We start from the raw sequence: 20,675 nt of genomic DNA, 5'->3' as shown, positions 1-20,675 counted from the left end.
AAAATTATTAAGTTTAATAAAATAATAAAAAATTGTGAGCTTTTAAAAAATAAATCAACAGTTCAAAAAAATCGACTACATAACATATCAATTAATAAAAAAATACATCAACTTTTTTAATAGAAGCCAACAAAGAAAAAATCTAAATCAGTAGGAATAAAATATAAGTCGATAGTTCAAAAAGTCAATCATATTAATAAGTCAACTTAAAATGAAATAAGTCTACTAAGAGCAAACAAATCGACGGGAAAAAAATATAAGTCAACAAACAAAACAAATAAGTCAACATCATCAAAAGTCGACAATGTAAAAAAACAATCAAACAAAAAAAAGTCGACAATTTTAAAATAAATCGTTGGAAAAATAAATAAGTCGACAAAAAATAAACTTAAGTCAACCCTTCAAAATATCGACCTTATTAATAAATCAACGTAGAAAGTCAATAATAAATAAACAAATCAACAGAAAACAAATATAAATCGATGAACAAAAAATAAATCAACTGTTAAAAAAACCGACTATAAATCCACTAGCCATAAAATAAGTCAACTGTTTTAACACAAGTCGATGAAGAAGATAATTAAGTCAACAGAAGTCAAAAACAAAACGATTGTTCAAAAAGTCGACATTATAAATAAATCAACATTGATTAAAATAAATCTAAAATATTGATATATATATATGATAAATTGAATAATCTTGAATTATTTATTTTTAACTAAATTTAAATCTAAATAATATCAACAAAAATATTTAAATTCTTTTTGATTCAAAATTTTAAGATCAAAAATTTATTCATGTAATCATTATTTAAAATGTTTTCATTATAATTTTTACTTATTAAATAATTTATTCTGAATTTAACAATTTTTAAAAGTAATATTTTTGTCAAGTTGAATTATTTTTAAATATAAATTAAGTTTTTATTATTTTTCTTTAATTGTTAAAATTGTTTAATAATAAGGGTATTTCTGTCTATTTTCATTTCAAAATGTGTAATTTTCAAATAATTATAAGATTAAGTGTAATTTTCACATTTCTTTTAAACTTTAATCTAACTAGATTTACAGTCCATGCCATTACAAAATCTTTCAATATTCTTCTATTTTAGTAGATGATAGATAATTTTGTAATATTGACAATATCTTATTTGGATAAAAAAAATCTGATGTACATATTGCCATTGATCCACTTAAATTTTTGATGATTTTGTGTAGTTTCGTAAAAACCGAAAGTAAAAGCAAATAAATAAGTAATCTAATTAAGTAATCTAATTATTATTAAGTAATTAATAATACAAAAAAACTTCAACGTAAATCATGGTGGAAGGTTATGTTTGTAACTGACATATCCTTCATTATCGATACAAAAAAAAAAAAAGCAAGAACACAAAATATATCACTCATAGATTCGCAACAAACTAATCTAAAATCCTGATTGACCTCTAAACAAAATTCGGAGATAAGTGATCATAAGCAATTACTCCCTTGGGATAAACCATAAGGAGCCTAAAAATAATACACAAGTGTAAAGAACAAGTTATATGTTGAATCTAGACGGATGAGTTGGTATGGTATGGGAGCTTCTTTCTTTAAAAGAATATCAATCTCAAAAATGAAAGTATGGTGAGCTTTGCAAGAATTGGTTTGTTGGTTGGAATCGGATCAGGACACTTAAACCCAAAACAAGATCGAACCAAAAATTATAGTCAAAAAGTGAGAGATCAGCCAAAACTGGCAAGAGAGATAAAACAGAGAATGAAACCATCAAACATAACTAGGTCTTTTGACTAAAGAGAGAATGATGAATTAACTAGAACTCTTAAAGCAAAATTAAAACGAAACAAAGGAAACGATAGTAGTCTAATCACTTGATCCAAACTCGTTCACCAACAAAAAATCATCATCACAAAATTTGGCCTTTTCCTTGTCCACTTCAACTTTGAGATCCAACACCATCAGCTCAAGGTTCTTGACGCATTCCTCAAGTTGTTGGACCCGAGACGTATAAGCATCATCTGTTTTCTTCCTCGCCAAATAAGTATGTTCAAGCTTTGACTTCACGTCCACTTTATGGTTCAATTCCATCAGCTCACGATTCTTGATGCGTTCCTTGAGTTGTGTGACTACTGACTCAATAGCATCATCTGTTTTTTTCCTTTCCAAGGAAACCTCATCAAGCTTTGACTTCAAGTCCTGTTTGAAGTCTAATTGCATCAGCTCAATATTCTTGACACGTTCCGCAAGTTGTTTGACTACTGACCCATTAGCATCATCTGACTTTTTCCTTTCCAAGGAAACCTCCTCAAGCTTTGTAGTCAAACCTTCCAGCTTAACATCTAATTCCATAAGCTCAAGATTCTTGACACGTTCCTCGGTTAGTATGACCCGAGACTTATTAGCATAATATGATTCCTTTCTCTCCGAGGAAAGCTCCTGAAGATTTGACTTCAAACAGTCTAGCTTAGAGTCTATTCCCATCAGCTCAAAATCCTTAACACGTTCCTCAAGTTGTTGGACTCGAGACCTGTCAGCATCTTCTGTTTTTCTCCTCTCCAAGGAAACCTCCTCAAGCTTTGTCTGCAAATAGTCCAGCTTAAACTTCAATTCCATCAGCTCAGGATTCTTGACACGCTCCTCAACTTGTTGGACATGAGACCCATCAACATCTGCTTTCTCTTTCTCTCTTTTCATGGAAAGCTTATCAAGCTTTGTCTTTAACCAATCCAGCTTAAATCCGGCTTCTGTTAGCTTGCTCAAATCACTGTAAGCGTTTATTAGCTCAGCCACCGAGAGACTCTGTGGAGGCTTGTTTAGTCTCTCCATGAGGCTTAGGAGGACATTCATGTATGCCGTTCTCACCACTTGGCTCTTGGGTTTGAAATCTACTGCCATGTCTGGGTGCTCTGCAAACATCCAACTCACTGAGCTAACCTATACCAACGACAAAGATGTAATTAAGTTAAGCACGCAGTATACAGACTGAGTGAACCCCAATCATCCTAAAAAATATATTGGAATGTCTTTACCTGAGTATAAGGAACCTGGAAACCATTGATATCTAACATCTCTTTCCCACTTGCGTTTCCTTTATGAACAACTTCAACTACTTGTAGCTCCACTTTAATGATCAGTTTGTCATTCTCTAAAAACTCTTCTTCTTTAAGCTTGCTAACAGGCAATACTTTGGGATAACCCCAAGCTGGGACCTCATTACAGAACAAGTCGCATGCTTCTAAAATACATTAATAAACAAACATATATATATATATATCAACTTATTTTTATTTTCCAGCAACAAGATACATAAATATAGTTGAAGATAAGTTTAAAATACCAGATGTTCTTTTGAGCTCTTTGCCGGATTGATTCAATATAATGAATGCATGGTTAGCTCTCCTTTTCCAACCAGGTTGCAATGATTCAGGGTTTGCAACGTGCAGATACACAGACACATGATCTTTATTAAGGTATCTCTTCGGGTGAACTCTAACAAACCTAAAAAAAAGAAGAAAAAAAAAAATACAAAGATTAAACCGCATCTTTACTGCTCCAGATCAAACTAATTAGATACCTTAATGAATATTTTTGTTGTGTAGTGAATATCTGATTCTTGTAGTTTTTACCATTCGCACCCGCCGCTTATGAATATAGGAGAAGAGATGACATCCGTCTTCTCCGAAAAGTTATCTATCTCAAACGTGAAACTCGTCTTCTGATGATTCTTCTCCATATCTCGTTGCTACTTGGAACCAAAAAGAAAAAGAAAAAAACCTTCTCACAAAACTTGTTAAAAATAATTTCACACTAAACCTCTTTCTCTATCTAATATATATATAGATAGAGGAGACTTGATTAACTATAACAAAAACCGAATTTATCTTGGCCATAAAAATAAAAAAATAAAACAAACTTTATCAAACCCTATCTTAAAAGCAATACGGAATATTGAAGACATTGAAATATATCTTTTACTTTTTTATACTAAAAAAAAAATCAAAATCAACAAGAGAATTATATCAGGAGAGAATGACCAAAAACAGAGTAGACAAATCAGAAATAGAGAGAATGACCAAAAAACAGAGTAGGAAGACATTGGAAGATACTAATAATAAGGCCTCTTCATGGGATCCAATTTAGGATTTCTTCAACGAGAGCAAATTATCGTTGCATGTTTGAACTCGCTTTTTTGTTTCTTCATTATTTTGTTAGCAGTGGTAAGTACCAAATTGTTGGTAACTTAATGGAATAAATCATATATCATAATATATATGTGAGTAATTTACATGATCATTTTGTTCTTCTCCAATTTTTTTTATCTTTTCTACCACTTTGGTGATATTTAATAAGGCCAAGTCCTATTGATTCAACATGAAACAACATATAAACTCAAATGAAAACGTCGAAAAGTGTGACGCATGCAAACAAGAGAAAGAACCATTATCATAATTATTGCATGTAAAAACAGAGAGAAAGAACCATCATCATAATTCATAACCAAGTCTTTCCATTAAGAAGAAATCTATACTATTAGAAATCAAAAATAAAACCAAAATAAAATTAAATTAAATAGAAACGATTGCAAAACTAATAAAACTTGATCTCTACATCAAGCAACCTTAGTCGACCAACAAAAAATCATCGGCAGAGAATTTAGCCTTCTCATTGTCCAGTTCAACCTTGAGATCTGAAACCATCAGCTCAAGATTCTTCACCCTATCCTCTAGTTGTTGTTGGACCTTAGACACATCAGCCTCTGATTTCTTCTTCTCCAAGGAAACTTCCTCAAGCTTTGACTTCAAGCTGTCCAGCCTCAAGCCATTTTCCATCAGCTCAAGATTTTTCACCCTATCCTCTAGTTGTTGTTGGACCTTCTTCTTCTCCAAGGAAACTTCCTCAAGCTTTGACTTCAAACTATCCAGCCTCAAGCCATTTTCCATCAGCTCAAGATTCTTCACCCTATCCTCTAGTTGTTGTTGGACCTTAGACCCATCAGCCTCTGATTTCTTCTTCTCCAAAGAAACTTCCTCAAGCTTTGACTTCAATCTGTCTAGCCTCAAGCCATTTTCCATCAGCTCAAGATTCTTCACCCTGTCCTCTAGTAGATGGACCTTAGATCCATCAGCATCATACGAGTTCTTCCTCTCTTCGGAAATTTCCTCAAGCTTTGACTTCAAACTGTCCAGCCTCGAGCTATTCTCCATCAACTCAAGATTCCACACCCTATCCTCTAGTAGTTGGACCTTAGATCCATCAGCATCATATGAATTATTCCTCTCTAAGGTAATTTCCTCAAGCCTTGACTTCAAAATGTCCAGCCTCGAACCATTTTCCATCAGCTCAAGATTCTTGACTCGTTCCTCGAGTTTCTGGACCAGAGAAACATTAGCATCATATAAATTCTTCTTCTTCTCCAAGGAATTTTCCTTGAGCCTCAACTTGAAACAGTCCATCTTGTAGCGGGATTCAAACAGCTCAAGATTCTTGATGCGTTCCTCGAGGTGTTGAACCCGAGATCCATCATCAGCATCTTTCTTAGTCACCAAGGGAACTTCACCAAGATCATCATCTGCTTTCTTACTCTCCGAGGAAAAGTCACTAAGCTTTGACTTCAACCAGTCATGCACCTTTACTTCCGCTACTAGCTCGCTAACCTTGCTGCAAGCATTCCTCAGCGCATTTAGCACTTGCTTCTTTGGTTTGAATTCTTCTGCAATTTCTGGGTGCTCTGCGAATATCTTTCTCACTAACTCAACCTGCAAAGGGAAATGTGTTTGTTACTCACAAAATGAATCTGTATCTATACGCAAAGACGCAAAAAAGCCCTAGAAAGTTAGGCAAGTGATATATTGATCAAAACTCAGAAACAGAGACGAAACCAATTTTAAACTTGCCTGAGAAGCATAATCTTGGGAACTGATATTATCCACCACAGTCTCCTTCTTCTTTGATACAGCTTTCACAACTTTGATGTAGACTTCAATGATGACTCTGTCCTCCTCCAACAACCCTTTTTCCCGTAACTTGCTTAGAGGCAAGGCCGTTGCGAAAACGCAGGATGGAGCCTTAGCGCCAAACGGATAGAGTGCAAGATCAGCTGTGAAAAGACAAAAAAAAAAAGGTTTAGTCCTATCAAATTTCAAGTTCAAGAAGGCCTGAACAAAACAATTAACAACAGTCAGATCCAAAACAAGTCTACTAAAACCAAGGATAACAACCATAAAAGCTACATGAAGATTTCATGTTTGAAATATACTACCTTAATAACAGCTCTTAACTCATACATCAACTAGACTCTTGATATCTCCCTATATATACTAGACCGTTTGTATAAGTTCCGAACAAGAATGACAAAACATCAAAAAGAGAAAAGGAAAAAAAAGAAAAAAAGCATTACTCGATGATCTGTAGATCTCTTTGTCAGATTGGTTCAGCAAAGAGAAGTAACAGTGAGCACTCCCTTTCCATTCACTTCCTAATGATTTAGAGTTTGCATTGTATAGGCGCAAGTAATCCTCACAGAGATTATTTCCCTTCGGATAAACGTAGAGAAACCTGTAAGAAGAATATAAGACAAAGATGAATTAAACCCTTTTTTAATTAAAACCTAGTGCTGCTACTTATAAATCGAATTCATCAAGTTTTCGAGAACACGTTATTAATGAATACAGAGAGAAGCTTACCATTCGCATCCGCCACTGATGAATGTCTGAGACGCTATTGCACCTTTCTTCTCCGAGAAGTTATCTATCTCAAACCTGAAACAGGGCTTTTGATTTTCCATAGCTGCCTGCCTTAAACGCTTTCGTCGATTTTTGTTTTTTGTTTTTTTACTTCGAGCAAAGACGAATTTCTCAGAAACTTTAATTTTTTACTTTCTCGCATAGAAGTCCCCTTTTTATAGAAAAATAAAAACCTTCTCAAAACCCTAGTGTAAAAAGGAAAACTGATATTTGAAAAAAAAAAAAAAAAAAAAAAACTGATAATAAATAAGTGAAATTAAATCTATCCAAAACCAATACTTAATTACACCGAAAATAATAATTCCTAAAAATAAATAAATAGATAATCATTCCTCTCTTCGTAATATATTCTGACGTCAATATCTCTTCTTTAAGATTTTTAATTAAAAAAAAATAAAGCTACTAATATAATAATTTTTATATTAATACGAAAAAGGTTCTATGATTTTACTCCCTCTTTCCAGTTTCTTGTGGGTGAACTTTGAACAAGTGTTACCATCAAGTTCCCAATAATTTTTAGATTCATACTCATATGTATTGATCAAGAATGAACTTAAGAGCCACACATATTAATTCTATTAGTCCTATTACCTAAGCGCACTAACAAAGACAAATAAATTATTTAGTAGAATCTTGCATAACACTGTACCGGATTCACTAGAGGTCGAGCGCTTACCAGAGCTTGATCTAGAGCCACCAGTACTGGATTCATTAGATTCATAATCATCCAAATCCTTTTCGGAGATGAAGAGGTTCTTCTTCGGTGGTACTTTTATCTTCGGCAGCACTTTCTGCCACTGAATTCTTGTCGCAGACATCTTCAAAATTCTACATAAAAAAAGAAGTACAAATCAGCAAGAAGATTTATAATCATTAGTAGTCCACTTAATTATTATAGTAGGCATATTCTACCTCGATTTTGTTCTCTTTCTTCATGAAGAGTATATATATTAACTAATCTAAGACTTGAAAAACTAACCTTTGACCAAACAGTACTCATTTTGTACAGAACTTTTGACATTTTTGTCAATATTTCTATGGTATGTATAAGAATTGGATGCATTTTTCACTACAAGAAAACACGCCTTTTGCGAGGAAAAGTTGCGACGGAGGACAGCTCTCGCAAATGTGTGGTGGATTTGCGACGAAGGTACGAGAAAACAAAATACCTAGCAAATCCCTCGCAAAATTTGCGAGGAAGTAAGTCGTCACAAATCCACTGCGCAATTGCGAGGCATTTGCGACTAATTTGCAGGAGATGTCACATTCCTCGCAAATCACTCGCAAAATTGAGACGCATTTGCGAAAACAGAATCAATAGCAAATTTGCTACGGACATACGAGTGAATTGTCATAGTCATAGCAATGAATTGCAAAATTAGGAAATTACTTTTTTATAAATATTACAAAATTAATATAATTATTCTGAAATACATTTCAATGTTTTCATATATAAGATGAATTATTCTGAAATACATTAGTATTAATGATTAAAAAGTTGATAGAAAAGAGTATGATGAGACATTAAACCTTATAATATACTTGAAAGTTAATTTTACTAACTTTTCAAATTATTTTGATGGTTTTTATAAATTAAATATACATGGTTGCGACAAATTTGCGACTTATTTGCTAGAAAAATAGCAAATTAGTCGCAATTCCATCGCAAATTGCGTAAATCATAGCAATTCCCTCGCAAATTACAACTTCAAACCCTAAACCCTAAACCCTAAAGACTAATTACATTAATATTAATGATTAAAAAGATGAATTCAAGACTTATAATCAAAGATAGGGCAGTGCAACACAAAATATTTGAAGAATTGGACAATTTTTTGGAATATTTGTCAAATATATGTCTCAATGTAATGAACATATAGGAAGATAGTTAGAAGATAGTTAATGATTAGAGGAAGATGCAAAATTCGACAATTTACGACAAATATTTGATGATAGAAAAGAGAATGATGAGCCTATTGGACCTTATAATATACTTGAAAGTTTATTTGACTAATTTTTTTAAACCATTTTTGATGGTTTTTATAAATTAGATATTCAAAGTTTGCGACAAATTTGCGAGGGACTTGCTAGTTGTATAGCAAATTACTCGCAAATCCATCGTAAATTTCACCAGTCATAGCAAATCCCTCGCAATTTAAACCCTTGAACCTAAACCCTTAAGACTAATGACATTACTATTAATGATTAAAAATATGAATCCAAGATTTATAATCAAAGATAGGGCACAAATGATAATTTCAAAACCCTAAATTACTCGCAAATTCATCGCAAATATCTCAGTCCATAGCAATTCCCTCGCAAAATCTAAAAATATTAATTACATATTTTAATACGTTTGCTAGGGATTTGCGAGGGACCCTAGCTAAAGTTGCGAGGGACTTGCGACGCAGAGTTTTTCTATATAAATGGAAAACCTAGTTTGAGCGAAGCTCAAACCCTTCGCAGCCGACAAACCCTAAGTCTCTTCTTCTTCTTCTTCCGATTTCTTTCTTCTCCGGTTGTTTTCTTCTCCGGTTTTCGACTCCTCCGCCTCTCCCTTATCCAAGTCTACTCCTCCTCACCTCCCTTATCCAAGTCTTCTCCGGTTTTCGACTCCTCCGCCTACTCCCTTATCAAAGGTTTTTGATTTTAGGGTTTTTATTAGGGTTCTTATTTGATTTTGATTTTCGATTTTAGGGTTCTTATTCAATTTTTGGGTTTCGATTTTAGGGTTTCAATTTTAGGGTTTTGATTTTAGGGTTTTGATTTTTTGATTCGATTTTGGTTTTAGTTTTAATTTTATTCGATTTTGGTTTTGATTTTTTGATTCGATTTGATTCGATTTTTTTTTTTTTTTTGTAGATGTTTTCTGGGAACGACTACACACGATTCCTCTCGCAGACTAATGCTCCAAGTCCATGCAGTGGTGGTTCTCGAGGGTCGTCATCGGGGGTTCAAGGTTCTCGACATGCAACCTCACAGCATAGGCCTCCGGCACCTGCTTCATCTCCACCCATTCATACGCCTCCAACCGCTGCTGCATGTCAATCGATTGGTCCCGATGCAGCCACACCTTCATCTCCAGCCACTCCTACATCTTTGCCTCAACGTTTAAACAGTATGACGTTGGAGGAGTTACTCGAGAGTCCTGGCCGTCAAAATCTAACACGATTAGATCCAAACCGTTCACCAGGAACTCTCTGGTAAGAGAATGATTAACTTATTTCAATTTTAAATTTGTATTTTTAATTTTAGGATCAATAATTACATCAAAACAATTATGTTATCCCTAGGTTTTGTGATGATGGGAAGGTTGCAGCCACTGTCCGCAGCATCTTTGAAAGAGATTTCAAAGAGCCTCATGCTAATTGGTCACAGACGCCACAGGCGGTCGTAGATCGTTGGTATGAAACTTTTGCGGTAAGTAATAGTTTTGTTTAGTTTAATCGTTGATATATAACTTATGTAGCTTGGATCAATACTAATATATTTTGTTTTCTTTTTACAAGCAAACATATAACTGGGACCGTTCTATAAATGGTAGAGTTAGACATGAGTTTGACAAGAAGTTGAAGGAGCGGATGTGTGATCAAGTGTGCCGGTGGAAGGGAAAGTGGAGGGAGAATGGTGATGATGCAAGGCCCCGATGGATTGATCCTCAAGTATGGGATGGACTAGTTAAGTATTGGCGTGATCCCAAATCAGAGGTAAAGAGTATGAACGGTCGTAAAGCTCGATATCATGATCCTGATGGCACTGGCATACATAAACACCGCTCAGGCCAGACCTCTTTTAAAGCTCGTGCCAGAAAACTTGTAAGTTTCTAAATTCTTACAAGTTACAAGTTACTACTTGTCTATTAATTCTTACAAGTTACAAGTTTCTAAATTCTCTGTTACTTCTTGTGTTTTTCTTACTAATGACCTTTGTCTTTTGTTTTACTTTGTGTTAGGCTGAGGTGACTGGTGAAAGCACTCCGGATTATTTACGTGTCCTAGAAGACACTCACAAAAAACCCGATGGGAGTTTTGTCGATGGAAAGTCAGAGTCCATCTTCAATGAAGTATCATCAAAGATACAAGAGGCTCAGTCTCAGCTCTGTTCAGGGGATAACACGGAGAGTTCTACTTCTGGTGGGTTGTCTGTTCATGCCAAGAACAAAATTTATGCCGAGGTAAACTTCTTTTTTATGTTAGATGTTGGATGTTGCCTTATTGTTTGAACGTTTTTGTTGTGTTAGTTTGTCTCGTATTTCTTATGTGTTGTTGTGTTGTTGTGTTAGTTTGTCTCGTATTTCTTATGTGTTGTTGTGTTAGTTTGTGTTGTTGTTGTTTTGAAAACTCTAAAGTTTGTCTTGTATGAGATTGGTCTTGATAGTTTGTCATAAGATTAGGATATGCTACATTTGTGTTGTTGTGTCTGTTCTAGGATCCGAATCTTGTATGTCACTTGTTGGTTCTTTCAAATGAATATGAAAGTAATTGTTTGATTGTATTAATCGTAGGTTGCTCCGAGGAAGAAAAATAGACTTTATGGAGTTGGTTCTCTGCAACATGAAGCATCTTCAGCCCATTTTGGACCATCGCTTCCGCCTACTGAGGATCCGACTGTTCTTGCTCAGAAGCTTGCTGTCGCTGAAGCTACTCTCGCAACCCAAGCCACTACTCTCGCAACCCAAGCCACTACTCTCGCAACCCAAGCCACTACTCTCGCAACCCAAGCCACTCAAATTCAAGACAGTGCACAAAAGATGCATAGCTATGATGCATATTTTGACTACCTTGCCGGGAAGGATCCTGAGTTTGCTGCTAAGTTTGGAAGCAGGCTTGTTGACTCCGGCACAGGCACAGGCACAGGCACAGGCACAACCAGTGGCACAGATACATGAACCGGAACCAGGGTTCCCTCTCCATCACTCTCTTTTTAAGACAATTTGATATTAAGTTCTAATGGTTATTTTGTTTTTTGGACATGGTTGTTGTTAAGACAATTTTTTGTTTCTTAATTTTTTGTTTAGAAACAAAAAATTGTCTCGGCTAATATGTATGTTTGAATTTCATTTTATATTTTGATTAGAATTTCTATTTCTTATAAAATATTGTGAAAATATAAATATATAAATATATAAATTTGAAAATCAAAAATACAAATATCAAAATGAAAAAATTTCTTAATTCCGTAGCAAATTTATGCTACGGATTTGCGATGATTACTAATTTGCTACGGACTTTGCGACGAAACACATATCTGGGTTTATAATTTTATTAAAACTTTGCAACGGAAACAACGTCGCAAGGATCTAGCAAATCTGCGAGGGATTTACGTCGACATATTTTGCAAGAGAAATGCGAGGAATGTTGTTCATCGCAATTTGCGAGTGTTTTGCGACGGATAAATATTTGTTGCAAAATTTGCGAGGAAAGTGCTACGTGTATTAATTTGCGACACGCGATTAGCGAGGAATTGGCGATCCTCGCAAATTCGTCGCTAACACCAGTTTGCGAGGGAAGAGTGACAAATTTTGCCATCAAAAATCGCGTGTTTTCTTGTAGTGTTTGCTAATATTTCTTACTATTCTATAAAATTATATATTTTTGTCAATATTTCCTGTTATTAAAAGAAGGGCAATTCTCAAAAATAGCACTAAATTAAGTTTTTTTTTCCAAATATAGCACACATTTTCTAATTTTCCAATTCTAGCACACAAACTCTAATTTAATATTAAGAGATTAAAATATTTAATTAAAATCTTATCTTTATTTCTATAGAAATCGAGACTCATGAGATTGATGAAACAATTTTCACTATCAACGGAGCTCTAATTGGAGAGCGATGAAACAGTTTCACAAAGCATATGAACTTGAAGTGTGATGAAGAATTGATTTCCATGAGCCAATTGAGTTCTTACTAAGATCTTGAAGCATCCCAGATCTCTCTTGACTGAATCTAATCGCCGATATGTCGTTGTTGTCGTTGTGTTCGCCTAGCCGTATTCTCGTCACGGATTTGTCCTTGCCTCACTTGAAAATCTGATAATAGATAGATTGAGAGAGGAGGCTGAGAAGGAAGAAAAAATTATTTCTTCATGGATCTCTAATGGAGAATATAAAGTTGAAACTGGGGTTGCAGAAGAAGAGAAGGATGAAAAGTGATATTAGGGAGAAGAAGAAGATGACTCTAGTGGTTGTCATAATGGAGAGAGCTGAACAAGAATCAATTGCGATTAAACATGATTGGTTGCAGAAGAAGAGAAGGATGAAAAGTGATATTAGAGAGAAGAAGAAGATGACTCTAGTGGTTGTCATAATGGAGAGAGCTGAACAAGAATCAATATTAGGGAGAAGAAGAAGATGACTCTAGTGGTTGTCATAATGGAGAGAGAAGAAGAAGAAGAAGAAGAAGAAGAAGAAGAAGAAGAAGAAGAAGAAGAAGAAGAAGAAGAAGAAGAAGAAGAAGAAGAAGAAGAAGAAGAAGAAGAAGAAGAAGAAGAAGAAGAAGAAGAAGAAGAAGATGACTCTTCTTCTTCTTCTTCTTCTTCTCTCTCCATTATGACAACCACTAGAAGAAGAAGAAGCATGGGTAAATGAAATACAAAAGCATGGGTAATCTTGAAGCTGAAATATGTATTTGAGTCCTATCTTCTCATCTTTGGACACCAAATGTGTTGCATACCAAGTGTTTGATGTAATGTCATTGAGAACAAAGAAGTTGATAAATAGTAAGAAATTAGTTGGTTTTGATGTCTTCAGGTTATACTTCGTCGGTTATTGAGTTGGCTAGTAGTGTTTATGAGCCAGAGTACAATGAGGAAAGATCTTCTCCTTCCTGAATTTTGTGTAAGCTTTCATGAATTTCTTGGAATCCTTCCCGAATTTTCAAGGAGTCCTTGAAATTAAAGAGAACATATAGCAAACCCAATCACATTCTAGTGTTCTTGTGATCCGTCATTTACAACTATTGTAACCTAAAATAACCTAAAGTATAATGGAACCTAGCTCATTTGTATGCCTATCAGCTTGAACACTAACAAAATCACATTTTACCTTAAAGACTCAAGAAAGCTTTCCCGAATTTTGTGAAATCTTTCCTGAATTTTCTTGAAATAAATGAAAACTTATAGCAAAATGAATCACAGTTACCTCAACAACTAGTAACTTGTCTAATAGAAAACATGTGACACTCTTATAGTGCATAAACATTGTAAAGTACCAAAACAATATAAAAAATATTTCAAAACCCTCATAGATGCCTAACAACAGTCCATTTGCCAAACCATCAACTCCAGCAATGTTGCCATGACCATACCCAGAATCTGCTTCTTCTTCTAGGAAAGAAGGCAAGAATCATCAGATCCTCATGTCGTTGTCTCTGTTTCTCAATCAAATATGACTGTCTTTTATGCCTAAAACAATCATGTTTAATCACAATTGATTCTTGTTCAGCTCTCTCCATTATGACAACCACTAGAGTCATCTTCTTCTTCTCCCTAATATCACTTTTCATCCTTCTCTTCTTCTGCAACCCCAGTTTCAACTTTATATTCTCCATTAGAGATCCATGAAGAAATAATTTTTTCTTCCTTCTCAGCCTCCTCTCTCAATCTATCTATTATCAGATTTTCAAGTGAGGCAAGGACAAATCCGTGACGAGAATACGGCTAGGCAAACACAACGACATATCGGCGATTAGATTCAGTCAAGAGAGATCTGGGATGCTTCAAGGTCTTAGTAAGAACTCAATTGGCTCATGGAAATCAATTCTTCATCACACTTCAAGTTCATATGCTTTGTGAAACTGTTTCATCGCTCTCTAATTAGAGCTCCGTTGATGGTGAAAATTGTTTCATCAATCTCATGAGTCTCGATTTCTATAGAAATAAAGAAAAGATTTTAATTAAATATTTTAATCTCTTAATATTAAATTAGAGTTTGTGTGCTAGAATTAGAAAATTAGAAAATGTATGCTATATTTGGAAAAAAAAACTTAATTTAGTGCTATTTTTGAGAATTGCCCTTTTTTTAATAACAGGAAATATTGACAAAAATATATAATTTTATAGAATAGTAAGAAATATTAGCAAAAATGCATCCAATTCTTATACATAACATAAAAATATTGATAAAAATGTCAAAAGTTCTGTACAAAATGAGTACTGTTTGGTCAAAGGTTAGTTTTTCAAGTCTTAGGTTAGTTAATATATATACTCTTCATGAAGAAAGAGAACAAAATCGAGGTAGAATGCCTTCTTTCTTTCTTCTTTCTTCTTTCTTCTTTCTTCTTTCTTCTTCGATTTCGTTCATTCACGATCACTGATAAGTTAAAATACGGTGGAATCTTCTGTGTGGTCGTCGACTCTTTCTACTTTTTGTGTGCGTTTGTAATCTGATGAGAATACGTAATTAGATATAACTACCCAAGAAAAGAAGTGAATCTTCTTAGAATACTGTTTGTTGTAGTCGCCTCCCAATTCAGTAGGCGGATGATGATGTTCAAGCTTCTGAGGTAGCCCCCAACCATATTTGTTTGGAATAGCTTGTAAGTAAAAACTAGACGATACAGAGGAGGCACTTGTTATGAAAAGCCATTCTAAATAGGATGAAGAGCCATTCTAAATAGAATTAGTTTGTATTAACATGAGCGGCCCTAGTAATATGGTAGTAGTAGATATAATATCAAATCAGAAAAATCGTTAACACGTGAGCGCAAGATAAAAACAAAGAAATGAAAAATCAACAAAACCATGTCTTTCGATTAAAGACGAATCTCTAGACTATTATTGGATTCAGAAAGCAACATAAAAATGAAACAAAGGAAACAGCTGAGAATATTGTCTAGTAATGATCTCTCTATAAACTAAATAACTTAATATCCACATTAAGCAACCTCGTCGTCGACCAACAAAAACCCATCATCAGAAGTTTTACCTTTCTTCTTGTCCAGTTCAACATTGAGATGTGACACCATCATCTTAAGATTCTTCACGCTTTCCTCTAGTTGTTGGACGCGAGACCCATCAGCATCTGTGTTCTTCTTCTCCAAGGAAACATTCTCAAGCTTTGTCTTCAAACAGTCCAACTTGTAGTCCAATTCCATCAGCTCAAGTTTTTTGACGCGTTCCTCTAGTGTTTGGAACCGAGAACCATCAGCTTCATATGTTTTCTTGCTCTCCAAGGAAGCCAGCTTTGTCTTCAAACAGTCCAGCTTGAAATCAAGATTCTTAACACGCCCATCGAGTTGGTGGAAATCAACAACTGCTTTCTTCCTTTTCAAGGAAACTTCATCGAGCTTTGACTGCAACCAGTCCAGCTTGAACCCTGCTTCCTTCAGCTCACACAAATCACTGCGAGCATGGCTTAGCTCAGACTCTGAGTGATTCTCTGAAGGCTTGTGAAGTGTCACAATGAGGTTGACAAGGACATTCATGTATTCCATCCTCACCACTTGGTTCTTTAGTTTGAAATCTTCTGCCAAGTCTGGGTGCTCGGAGAATATCTTCCTCACTGAGTTAGCCTACCAAGACAAAGCTAAGTATGAATATGTATGCCAAGAAGCAAACCCTATAAAGGAAGCAAAAACAGATCCTTTTTAACTTACCTGAGAAGCAAGAACTTTAAAACCGTTGATATCCACAGTGTCCTTCGCTGATATACCTCCTCCTTCTACATCAGAAGCTTCTACAATTTGAATGTAGACTTCAAAGATGAGTTTGTCGTTCTCCAGAAACCCTTTTTCCTGAAACTTGCTAAGAGGCAAGGTCTTTCGGAAACCCCAGCTCGGGGACTTCTCCTTAAACTCTGTTTGCTTTTGAACTATAAAAACAAAAAAAAACAGAGTTAACTTCTAAATCACATGCTTATGGTTAGATGCTGCATCTTCAAGATTCAAGCATAATACATATATAGCTTCATTACCAGCTGATCTGTAGAGCTCTTTGTCGGATTGAGTCAACAGAACGAAGTAATAATCAATACTCCTATTCCAACCCCTTCCCAATGATTTAGAATTTGCAACGGACATGAACAAAGACAAGTGATCATCAGAAAGACACTCTCCCTTGGGGTAAACAGTGAGATACCTGAAAGAATATATAAAACAAAATATCAAAAACCCTTTTGATGTTTTGATTAAACCCTTATAAAATTAGAGCTGCGTACAAATCAAATTCATCAAGTTTTGGAGAACTCGTACGTTATTATTGAACACTGAGAGAGTTTAATAACAAAGCTAATCAAATAACCGATTCTTACCACTCGCATCCACCACTTACGAATGTCTGAGACTTTATCTTAGCTTCCTGCTCCGAGAAGTTATCTATCTCGAACCTGAAACTCGGCGTATGACTCCACATATTTGACCTAAAACGCTTCCTTTAGATTTTGTTACTTCGAAAAAATTACGAATCTCTCAGACGCTCTGTTTTGATGCTATCACAGGTTAGGTTATGCCCTCTCTGTTTATAGAGGAGGCAAAAGAATTGAAAAACCTTCTCAAAACCCTAACTCAGAACGAAATAAATGATTAGTACGAAAAATAAATATATCTATACTAGTATTTTTGCAGCAATTTTTGCTCAAAAATATGTTTATGGAAACATTTACCATTAAATGTGATTTAATGTTTATATTCATATCCAAACAAGTTTAGTTAATTCTCTCTACTATCCTTGAACTAAAATATTTTAAAAATCCATATATATAATATTCTATAATTAATATAGATATTTAGAAGATTTATTCCATATTAAAAAAAAATATTCTCCTATCATTTTTTTTTTTATTTTAAAAATGTAAATGTAGTGAATCATCATATAAGAAATAAAGTTAATAAAAATGTGTATTTTTCCTGCATATATTGTAATTTAAATTTTTTAAACAAACATATATAACCCAATTAATATAAAAGTGTGTGTTCAACAGACATACATAGTAAATTTACCATATATAGTAAATTATAAAATTTTAAGAAATTTATAATTTATAACTGATATATTTAAACTTAATAAAAAGTTTAAAGTTATGAATATTTAAACATATTAAATTTTCAAAATAACATAAACGAGTTATATTACATGACGGGTTATATAACATTACATGATTGAATTGATAATACTAAAAAATAAAATATCATTAATATGATACTTTGATACGGGTTAAATCCTTATTTTACTATTTTAACAACACCAATATAAAATATATCGAATCAAATTGATTTAATTAAGATTGTATTAAACAAAAATTGTTGTGCGGTATACCATAAATTATATACTAAATCACTTAAATTAACAAAAGAGTACATAGCAAAATTAGTATTAAAATAGTATATTAACAAAAATAATCAAAAAAAAAAACTTGCCCCGCGGTATACCGCGGGTCATAATCTAGTTTTTTGGTTATAATAATACAGTTTTTGGTTTTCCTATATAAATATATTTTTTATGTATTTTTGTTAGATTTACAGTATATGGCTTAATAACATTTAAAACCACACATGTATGCTTGAGCAAACTCTCCCACACCCGCAACTAGTTAGACCCTATATCATATTGGAATGATACTTTCATGTTTGAATATGAATAAGAAATTAACCATTGAAAAGTGGTTAAAGGATCTAGAGACGAGAGTGGAGGTTAATTTACACAATTACGCTGAGAATGGGTCTTAATGTTATCTCAAAATCCCCTGGCCATGCAATTTGTGAAAGGTTTGTGAAATAATAACCAGAGTACTTGATAGATCCCAGACCCCTATAAAACCTGACTGATTAGACGCAATCACGCAAACCAGGATAATATGATCATTAGAGACTTAGAATGCCTCAATTTATTTAAAACCATCTTAAGCGAATGGTCCAAAAACAGAGGAGGAAGCTAAGGTCAGCTAAGGTCCAAGTTGAAATAAAAGACAAATATGTTCTTCTCATACGTGAAAACTTTAGTGAGCTCAAGGCGAGAATTAATTGTTTGCTCGTTAATTTTAAAGATTGGATCCTCCGTAACACATTAACTCAATAATATGATTCAATGAAACAGGTCTTTCTATAAAAGCTGAAACTCTCTAGAGTATTAGTATATCTACGCCAATCAAATCTAGTTGATCAAGAGAAAATCATCAGTAGCAGAAGATTTGGCCTTCTCCTTGCCCAGTTCAACTTTGAGATCTGACACCATCGCCTCAAGAGAATCGATACGTCCCTCCATTTCTTTGACCCGAGAACCATCAGCATCATCTGATTTCTTCTTCTCCAAGGAAACCTCCTCAAGCTTCGTCTTCAAACAATCCAGCTTGGCGTTCAATGTGGTCAGCTCAGCATACACAAAACGTTCATCAGTACCTGCTCTCTTCCTTTTCAAGGAAACCTCATCAAGCTTTGACTTCAACCAGTCCAGCTTGAAGCCTGCTTCCGCTAGCTCACTCAACTCGATCTGAGCATTGCGTAGATCAGTCTCTGAGTGATTCTGTGAAGGCTTGTGAAGTGTCTCAACGAGGTTGAGAAGGACGTTCATGTATTCCGTCCTCACAACTTGGTTCTTTGGTCTGAAATCATATGCGAGGTCAGGGTGCTCCGAGAATATCTTCCTTGCTGCAACAGCCTACGAACCAAGATAAAAGTATGTTTATGTTACTCTAGAAAAGGAATATGAATCTATACGCCAAGAAGCAAACACTATAAAGGAAGTGATTAGTTCTTTTAAAAACGTACAGATCCTTTTAATTTACCTGAGAAGCAAGAACTTCAAAACCGTTCACAGTCTCCTTCTTCTCTGGTACATCTCCTCTTTCTCCATCAAAAGATTCTACCATTTGAATGTAGACTTCAACAATGAGTTTGTCGTCCTCAAGGAACCAATCATCCTGAAACTTGCTAAGAGGCAAGATCTCTTCTGAACCCCAGAAGAGACAATCTGCCTGAAATGACATCTGCTCTAGGACTATGAAACACAATCAGAAAAAGACCCCAAAAAAAACACAGTTAGCTTCTTATGTAGATTCAAGACATTTTTATTGATTACCACAAATACTTCTACCAAAAAAAAAAACAATGAAAACAAGATTAACGCATGGAAGGAGATATATATTTAGCTTAATTACCACATGATCTGTAAAGCACTTTGTCGGATTGATTCAACAGAACGAAGTAACAATTAGCAATCCTTTTCCATCCACTTCCCATTGATTTAGAATTTATAGCGGTGAGGTACAAAGACAAGTCATCATCACAAGTAAAATCTTCTCCGTACGGATAAAGGGAGATGTACCTAATTAAAGAATATTAAATAAAGATTAAAACCCTATTTAATTAGTGCTAGGCTAAGGGGTACGTACAATCAAATTTAGTTATGATCAATCATCGAGATTTAATAGCAAAACTAATTAAAGTTCCGAGTCTTGTCGTTTTTTACCATTCGTATCCGCCACTCACGAATACGTTTGACACCATGGCAGATTCCTTCTCCGAGAAGTTGTCTATCTCAAACCTGTAACATGGCTTTTGATTCCACATCTTTGATGACCTAAACGCTTCCCTTTGATTTTGTTGATTCGAGCAAAATAAGAAATTCTAAGCAGCTTCGTTTCGTATAGTCCCCTTTATCTATATATAAATAGATGAGAGGACGCAAAAAAGCTCTAAACCCTAATTCAAAAAAAAAACAATTACGTGATTGTGCAGCTAATCGAACATCTGTTAATGGGCTTTTTGGGCCCATTAATAAAAAGAATACACTAGTCCCTTCAGCCGAAGAACCCTATATATACGTGTGAATACGTCAATTTCGTTATGTGTCACACCATAGGGCATAGGACTTGATGTTTCCACAAAATCTAGGCCCTCATCATGCGAAAAGATACACAGTTCTCAATTGTTTCAACCCCTCTCTTTCACAAAAAATAACTGTTTCAACTCCTCCAGTAAATTAAAATTATGAAATAGACAT

General features: G+C 34.5%; 4 protein-coding genes across 4 annotated transcripts; all 4 read right to left on the bottom strand.

The window, feature by feature from the left end:
• Window positions 1–1,645: 1,645 nt before the first annotated feature.
• Window positions 1,646–3,831, bottom strand: LOC104785122 (MATH domain and coiled-coil domain-containing protein At2g42460-like). The gene is made up of 4 exons (XM_010510265.3): window positions 3,626–3,831; window positions 3,337–3,497; window positions 3,029–3,234; window positions 1,646–2,933 (listed from the first exon to the last, which is right to left on the bottom strand). Exons 1-4 carry the CDS (start codon window positions 3,730–3,732, stop codon window positions 1,863–1,865), a joined length of 1,545 nt encoding a protein of 514 aa, XP_010508567.2. The 5' UTR covers window positions 3,733–3,831; the 3' UTR covers window positions 1,646–1,862.
• Window positions 3,832–4,502: 671 nt separating this feature from the next.
• Window positions 4,503–6,847, bottom strand: LOC104785121 (MATH domain and coiled-coil domain-containing protein At2g42480-like). The gene is made up of 4 exons (XM_087452089.1): window positions 6,683–6,847; window positions 6,397–6,554; window positions 5,894–6,096; window positions 4,503–5,755 (listed from the first exon to the last, which is right to left on the bottom strand). The coding sequence occupies exons 1-4, from the start codon at window positions 6,781–6,783 to the stop codon at window positions 4,619–4,621; spliced, it is 1,599 nt and encodes a 532-aa protein (XP_087308215.1). The 5' UTR covers window positions 6,784–6,847; the 3' UTR covers window positions 4,503–4,618.
• An 8,676-nt stretch (window positions 6,848–15,523) lies between these two features.
• Window positions 15,524–17,208, bottom strand: LOC104788813 (MATH domain and coiled-coil domain-containing protein At2g42480-like). Its single transcript, XM_087451882.1, has 4 exons — window positions 16,990–17,208; window positions 16,654–16,817; window positions 16,337–16,551; window positions 15,524–16,252 (listed from the first exon to the last, which is right to left on the bottom strand). Exons 1-4 carry the CDS (start codon window positions 17,088–17,090, stop codon window positions 15,617–15,619), a joined length of 1,116 nt encoding a protein of 371 aa, XP_087308008.1. The 5' UTR covers window positions 17,091–17,208; the 3' UTR covers window positions 15,524–15,616.
• A 1,489-nt stretch (window positions 17,209–18,697) lies between these two features.
• On the bottom strand, window positions 18,698–20,311 carry LOC104788812 (MATH domain and coiled-coil domain-containing protein At2g42480-like). The gene is made up of 4 exons (XM_019245171.2): window positions 20,142–20,311; window positions 19,831–19,997; window positions 19,459–19,670; window positions 18,698–19,331 (listed from the first exon to the last, which is right to left on the bottom strand). Exons 1-4 carry the CDS (start codon window positions 20,240–20,242, stop codon window positions 18,828–18,830), a joined length of 984 nt encoding a protein of 327 aa, XP_019100716.2. The 5' UTR covers window positions 20,243–20,311; the 3' UTR covers window positions 18,698–18,827.
• Between the last annotated feature and the right edge of the window lie 364 nt (window positions 20,312–20,675).

This window comes from Camelina sativa, chromosome 5 (assembly GCF_030686135.1).
Source record: "Camelina sativa cultivar CO46 ecotype springtype chromosome 5, ASM3068613v1".
NCBI classification, from domain to species: domain Eukaryota; kingdom Viridiplantae; phylum Streptophyta; class Magnoliopsida; order Brassicales; family Brassicaceae; genus Camelina; species Camelina sativa.
This window is presented reverse-complemented; position numbering and strand designations above follow the sequence as displayed.